The 8122-nt window shown below is 37.9% G+C and overlaps 1 protein-coding gene across 1 annotated transcript; it reads left to right on the top strand.

The window, feature by feature from the left end:
• Positions 1–289: 289 nt before the first annotated feature.
• LOC121371948 lies at positions 290–7530 on the top strand. The gene is made up of 4 exons (XM_041498178.1): positions 290–793; positions 3225–3383; positions 5697–5777; positions 6700–7530. Exons 1-4 carry the CDS (start codon positions 412–414, stop codon positions 6714–6716), a joined length of 639 nt encoding a protein of 212 aa, XP_041354112.1. The 5' UTR covers positions 290–411; the 3' UTR covers positions 6717–7530.
• The last annotated feature ends 592 nt before the right edge of the window (positions 7531–8122 follow it).

Here is an 8122-nt window from a genome sequence, read left to right as displayed (position 1 = left end):
CTTCTCCAACTAGCAGACGCCTAAAATGCATTTTATATGAACAAAAATGGCACATACGTTGGGATAAAGGCTTAGTGACTGTGAAGATAAAATACAACTTTAGTTATCTGTCAGCAGACGTTTGCGGTTTGTTTCTATATCTTACTGAGTGACAACGCAAACAAAGCACGTCTCGACAAGTAAACTGCGTGATAACGACGAACTGTGAAGCAAACACGCGGCGGCTTTGTTTTCCCAAAATAGATTACGCAGTCATTACCAGGAAAAGCCTGTACTTTCGGTTTCGTAGAAATCCTTTTTTAAATTTGTTATGACGCATCAATTCCACGAACAGTGACCACAATGCTTTGAGCCGTCGCACAAAAAACATGTCAACACAGTAATTGGATTAGTCTTAACATACAGCTGTTTATGATATCAATGATGGAAGCCTACCCATCCAATCTGCGATACGCCCAGGACAGTATATCTCGGAAGTTTCGCGATGGCAGAACGCTGGAAGAATCTCTTGAAAGCCTGCTCGATGAGACCAACCCAGCGAGCGCACTGCCACCAATGGACGTGATGTACCACGGCGGCCATTACTATGTGAGTGATGGGAATCGGCGACTGTTTCTGCTTAAACTCCTCCAGTCAGAACGACTGGTTGGTAAAGTGAAGGTTTACCTAACTTCTTTTAACGAGTTCAAGTTCACGACCGTTAACGAGGGAGTGTCGGTTACAGTGCGAGGTCCTCGAAATATAAAAAACCGTCTACGAGCGATAATACAGAATCGACGTAGGCCCGCCTCAGGTGTGTACACATTTACAATAATACTACTAATAATAATAATAACAACAGGCCCGTTAGTCCGAGAGAGAGGTGGGGTTGGAGCCAGTAGGCCTACTCTAAATTACATTGTGTTGCTTTATTATTTGTACACAACCCAGGGTCGTACCCTCCGGGGTGGGGGTGGAGGGACAGTTGACGCCCTGAGAATCCAGAACATAGCATACACATCTGAGGGTTTAATTTGTATTGTGTTTCATTTGTTTATAAAAAGTAGTGCCCCTCTAGGATTTATTGTCCGAACCAAATTGTTAACAACTACGAAAAATTACTCTCCTACCTTTAATTGCCGTTAGATTTCCTCCAAAGTTTGTCCAGACACAAATCTTGAAAAAAACATTACAATGACACAGATTCCAAATACAAGATGATAACCATGTCACCTATATTGACTTCGCTGAGACCGCATAGGGAAAAAAGCATGTAATTTTGTATCAGCTGCCATTTTGACTTTTTATGGAATATTCTTCAAGAGGGGTGAAAGGATAGGACTTAATCTAACAACGTCATAACATGTTATGATATAAAAGCAAACGTGATGACATCATATTACTTTTTTATTATTATTATTATTATTATTTTAATGATACCACTAGAGATCATCGATTTCATATTAATTGTGTCACATACTTTGGAGGCTTTCACCCCTCTTGAAGAGTATTCCATAAACAAACAACATGGCAGACAGCAGAAAACTGCATGTATGTTTCCCTATGCAATCTCAGCAAAGACAATATCGGCGACATCGTTGCAGTCTCGTGTGTGGAATCTGTATATTTGTAGTGGGTTTTTTTTTTTTGCGATTTGTGTCTGGACAAATTTTAGAGGAAATCTAACGGCAATTAAAGGTAGGAGAGTAATTTTTTGTAGTTGTTGACAATTTGGTTCAGACAATAGATCAGGGTACGGCCCCGCAACACATGTTTTACCCTTTGCATGTTGCTTTTTATTGTAAACAATTGCTGGGTGTAATATTTAAATAATAATAATAATAATTATAATAATTATTATTATTATATTTCCATGTACTTACCTTTTCTGACACCTAATAGTCGATGTGTATTATTGTCATTCATTCATTCTGAACGTAAGAGAGAGAGAGCAAGACGGACATTTGGACAGTTCTAATGTCCAAACGCCCGCCTTGCTCTCTAACCGTCAGGGTACTCGAGCTAGAGGAGGCACAAACACTAGTGGTGTGTGTGGGGTTTATCTGTATATTCAATGTATTTCTGGTCGTCTTAATATTTGTAAGAAGCCCAAACTAGTACCCTACTGTCTAGGTTACTAGTACCCTACAGTCTAGGTTACTAGTACCCTACAGTCTAGGTGACTAGTACTCCACAGTCTAGGTGACTAGCACCCTACAGTCTAGGAGACTAGTACCCTACAGTCTAGGTTACTGGTACCCTACAGTCCAGGTGACTAGTACTCCACAGTCTAGGCGACTAGCACCCTACAGTCAGGGTTACTGGACCCTACAATCTAGGTTACTGGATCCCTACAATCTAGGTTACTAGTCCCCTACAGTCTAGGTGACTAGTACCCTACAGTCTAGGTTACTAGTACCCTACAGTCTAGGTGACTAGTACTCCACAGTCTAGGTGACTAGCACCCTAGAGTCAAGGTTACTAGTCCCCTACAGTCAGGGTTACTGGACCCCTACAATCTAGGTTACTAGTCCCCTACAGTCTAGGATACTAGTACCCTACAGTCTAGGTGACTAGTACTCCAGTCTAGGCGACTAGCACCCAAGAGTCAAGGTTACTAGTCCCCTACAGTCAGGGTTACTGGACCCCTACAATCTAGGTTACTGGTACCCTACAGTCTAGGTTACTAGTCCCCTACAGTCTAGGTTACTAGTGCCCCAGACAAGTGGACATACATCTTTATTTGTAACCCTGATTGAAAATTGAAACAACCATACGTTACAATGTGTTGGTGTGACTATAAACAGACATACAATTATTTTTTATATTATGTTTAGGGTTTGACGTGGAGAGCTCGCCTGATGCGCGGTCGATCTAGAATCGATCCCGATCGACGGGTCCATGTGGGCTATTCCTCGTTCCAGCCAGCCAGTGGTATGTGCTATCCTTTCTGCGGGATGGTGCATATAAAAGTTCCCTTTAAATACTACTAATGGAAAAAAAGATAATGGGTTCGGCTGTTATACGTCAGAATGAGCAAATGTTTGACATCCAATAGCCGATGATTAATAAATCAATGTGCTCAAATGGTGTCGTTAAATGAAATAAACTTTAACATTTTATTATATTTACTGTTTTTTGTGTGTCACTCTTGTTTACCTCACGTACTTTGCAGCCAATCATTGTGCTCTTCCGGTGTTGCTAATTTAATAAACAAAACAAACTATAACTTTTTTACTTTGCAGTATACAGCGACTTCAACTTACGTCTGGAGTCTCCCACATTCAGAGCTGTCAGCTCTCCAAGTGTCCACACAACACGAGGCACCACTCGCCAGAGTTCCGTGTACTATTCAGAATCCACCACGTCTGACGAAGACCTGTTTAGGCCATATTTTGAATCAGGTATGCATGGATTTTAAAATACACCACTGCTAAACTATATAGAATGGCCAACCACAGTCCGTTTGCGTCAAAAGGGAACCAGTGAACATAAGCGTACGAAACAGGGGGCAGGGGTGGGGGTGGTAGCAACAGCGCCCCCCCCCCCCCGTCCCCCCCCCCCTCCCCCAAGTGCTGGAGCAAAACCTCATATTCGGGCTAAAATGATAGATATTCGGGGAAAATGTGCTAACCCGATACATTTTTACCATGTATTTCCATGCATCTCAAAATTAGTTGTAATCCATGTAAACATGCGTAGAGATTCGTTTGCAACCCTGAGTAGCTATTTGATAGTAATGCTAATATGAATAAATGTTGTGCAGATTCAGACATTTTCGTTTAATTCGGGCAAAAGCCAGCCTGCCCACCTACAAAAAATGAGAGCCCGTACGCTTATACCAATGAAATGGCATGTAACTTAAAAGTCCTATAAAATTAAAACGAATTAAGTTTTAAACTCATACCAACTCAAATATCATTGAAAAAAATCAATGTAAATACAAAAAGGTTTCTTTATAAATGACCATCAAATTGCATAGAAATCGTTTTTGATGCACGTATGAAGGCAACTGATGGAACAGCCAATGTAAAGCACTAGTAAGTCTACATTTAGTCCCCGTGCTCTGCATTATCTATTACTTCAGTGGCTATACAACTGCAATTGCATCTATTGCTTGGCTCTTCCAGCATTTTGTCTTCACCACTGTATTATTTTAGGATCAGCAATGGTACAGTGCTCGCCTGATGCTCGATCGATCTAGGATCGATTCCCGTCGGTGGGCCCATTGGGCTATTTCTCGTCCCAGCCAGTGCTCCACAACTGGCGAAACAAAGGCCGTGGTATGTAATATCCTGTCTGTGGGATGGTGCCTATAAAAGATCCCTTGCTGCTAATCGAAAAGAGTAGCACATGAATTGGTGACGACGCGTTTCCTCTCTCAATATCTGTGTGGTCCTTAATCATATGTCCGACGCCATATAACCGTAAATAAAATGTGTTGTGTGCGTCGTTAAATAAAACATTTCCGTCCTTCCTTCACCCCTGCATTAAAAGTGACATTTAATCTATATAATTTGATGGTACTTTGATAAGAAACGTTTTTATTTACATACAATTGTTTTCCAAAAAATTATCCTTTTGAGTTGGTGTGGGTTTAAAACAGCATAATAATATGTTGCAATACGAATTTTAATCTTATTCATTATAGAGTTGCATTACAATTCATCAGTTCATTTTTGACGCAAATGGCCTTTGACGAGTTGTGTTCAACTGATTGGTTGTTTTTTTCTCGTTACAATCAGTGCACAACAACTGGTCAAAGGCCGTGGTATGTGCTTTCCTATCTGTGGGAAAGTACATATAAAAGATTCCTTGCTGCATTGAGAAAAATATAGTGGGTTCCTCTGATGACTACGAGTCAGAAATTCCAAATGTATAATATCCAATAGCCGATGATTAATTAATCAATCAATGTGCTCTAGTGGTGTCGTTAAACAAAACAAACAAACTTGACGAGTTGTGGTGCACTGGTGATGAGTCGTAGGACTGAACCTCGTCCATTGCCCCACGACTGGTATATCAAAGGCTGTGGTATGCATTGTCCTGTCTATGGGAACAGTTAGTGTAATGGGGACACAAATGTAGCGGATTTCTTCTTAAAACGATCTCCCAAGAGATACTGAATTTTATTTTAATGTTTAATTGCACTTATCTGATATTTGTATCTTTGTGACCAGCATTTTACACTGTTTTAATTTAAAGGGACACTCCTAGTTTGCTGCAATTTTTAAGATGTTATCGACTAACAAAGAATTTTCAACGATTGTAATTACGTATCAAATATATTTTTCTGCATAAAATATTAGTGGCTGTAAATTAAACGAGTTTCTGATCGTTCTAATATTTGTACTAGGTTAAATTTCATTTTATTTCCTAAAATAATTTTTTTCGTACGTACGCAATTTGGGCTTCTTACAAATGTTAGGACGACCAGAAACACGTTGAATATACAGACACTGATAAGAAAATATATTTAATATGTAAGTTTAATCGTAGACATATTTTATTAGTCGGAAACATCTTACAATGCAGAAAACTCAGGAATGTCCCTTTAATGTTTAAAGTTTTATATTGATGTTGATTATCCCCTCATTTATGCATTTATCTCGGTTTGACATCCAATAGCCGCGTAATGTCGTTAAATGTGCATTCATCCATTCCCAATAGCCAACAGTATTAATAAAATGTTTGAATAGATGTAATGTTTTTTGCAGCTGAAACATCTGCGAGATATACTCCTAGTATGTATAGAGAACCAAAACGACCACCAACGCCAGAAAAAAGTTCATCATGGGGTAAGGGAACATCCTAAAAGAAATTTATACCAATCTAATTAAAATTAACTCCACTATTACATGTGGATCTAACAGCAGCCAGTTGGAGCGCATGTCCACCAATCAAAACCTTACTTGTAGAATCATGCCAGTGATTTGAAAATAATTTGAAAACATTCCGAATTATTCTGAGGCTATACGACATGTTTCGTGTGAATTACGAATGCCTTAAAACATGTTTTATTTTATAAAATAAATAATTTGTAATGTAAAACTGAAGACTGATTTAGTTTTTAGTTTAATTTTCAAATACGTGGAGTATATTTATATCAAATGCAAACATAATAATGTATATACTTTTTATTTCAAATAAGTGCCATGGGATATAGGATCAAAACAATGTATAACATATAGGGGTTATTTTCCATTTTAATTAACTATAGGATCAAAACCCTTATACTGTCTATATGAGTTATTTAACATTGTCATTAACTATAGGATCAAAAACCTTCATGATATATATGGGTTATTTCCCATTCTAATTAAATATAGGATGAAACCCTTTATAATATGTATGGGTTACTAGTATTTCCCATTCTAACTACAGGATCATGATAAATATGTGTTATTTGCCATTCTAACAGTAATTAACTCGCCAGGATATTTTTATGTTGTGTGTTCTCTGTTAAACTAAGTCAAATCAAAGGCTGTGGTATGTGCTGTCCTGTCCATAATAAAGTGTATATAATATACAAAGACATGTTGTGTAAAGACAAAACCCTACTAGAACAGAACTGGCTAATGAAGGGTAATTTAAAATTCAGTAGATTATTTTTAAAATGAATAAAATGAGTAGCAGCAGTGGCAATAATAATAATAATAATAATATTATTATCATCATCATCATATTTCTCTTTATATTTCTATTTTATTTTATTTGCAGGCTGCACAATACTGTAATATCTGCACTGAGTGTTTGCCGCTGTTTTGTTGGAGGAGGTGCATATTACAAATGATATCCAAAACTACAGTTCTTAAATTTTCGCAATTCCCTGCAGGATGAGAAATACAGGACTACTACCTGACATTCCTTCGCCATTGGTATATTATACAAACAGCATTGTTATGATAGCTCTTCAGAAATTAAGATTTCCAAACGTTTTAACTACGGCACTGTTAAACTGGCACTATTTCTGAAAGGCATCAGAGTCGGTCTGCTACCAGATATGACTGTGATTGTAATTAAAATAAAATAACTACACTGTACATGTATGCCAAGACGTGTTAGCTACCAGATATGACTGTGGTTGTAATTAAAATAAAATAACTCACTGTACATGTATGCCAAGACTTGTTAGCTACGAGATATGACTGTGGTTGTAATTTGAAACAAAATAACTACACTGTACATGTATGACATAACGAGTTAGCTATCAGATATTATATATCAAGAACTAACTTTGCCAGAAAATCTTTATTAGTGGATGAATTAATGAATGAATGACATCTGTAGTGTAGATGACTAAATACCATGTGGATATACTAGTTCTTTTGTGATAACTTATACATGTACATTTGTTGATATTTATTCCTCCCTTGCAACTGTGTTTAAAACATGTTTGTATTATATATAGAGACACACACATGGATACATGTTCGATGTGGTTTGCCTCGTGTTTTGTGCTTATTGAAAATGTGTGAATCGCTGTCTGTTGATGCGTATTCTTGTTAAATCAAAGCATGTAAAGACAATATTAAAAATGTTACTTTTGTTTCCGTTTGTTTTGTATAATGTTTTTAAATGTTTTTACTGGAACTTGAGTCTACAGTTTCGCCTCCTCGTTTTATTCCACTGTTCCGACACTACTCGAGCCTTATTGTTATTCATATACGTGTATAATGATCAAAAACCGTGATTTATCATGCATCCATGTTTTCTGCATGCATGTGAGAGCTACGCAGAAACGCGTAAATGCGCTTATTCATTTCGTCTAAAAACAAAACAAAACATGATGTTCAATACTGTTGAATATACAAGGTTCATTTGCATGTTTTCACGGTTTCAAGTTTATTATGTGTGCCTTATATTATAAGTTATAACCAGTTTAGATTTGTTAGCATTGAATGCATTTTTTTGGCAGTTCCAGGGGTTGCAAACAACAAGTTTCTTTCAGGGACCCTTGAGCGGCCCTTGGACCTCGGTCGCAGTAAGCTTTTTTGTTCCAGCCCCTCTCACATCCCTGTTCCTGTGGACGGGACGTAGTCCAGTGGTAAAACGCTAACTTGATGCGCGGTCGGTAAGCCCATTGGGCTATATCTCGTTCCAGCCTGTGCACCACGACTGGTATATGAAAGGCCATGGTATG

The sequence above is a fragment of the Gigantopelta aegis genome, chromosome 4, assembly GCF_016097555.1.
Source record: "Gigantopelta aegis isolate Gae_Host chromosome 4, Gae_host_genome, whole genome shotgun sequence".
Classification (NCBI taxonomy): Eukaryota; Metazoa; Mollusca; class Gastropoda; order Neomphalida; family Peltospiridae; genus Gigantopelta; species Gigantopelta aegis.
The sequence above is the reverse complement of the archived record's forward strand: the minus strand, read 5'-3'. Positions and strand labels throughout refer to the sequence as shown.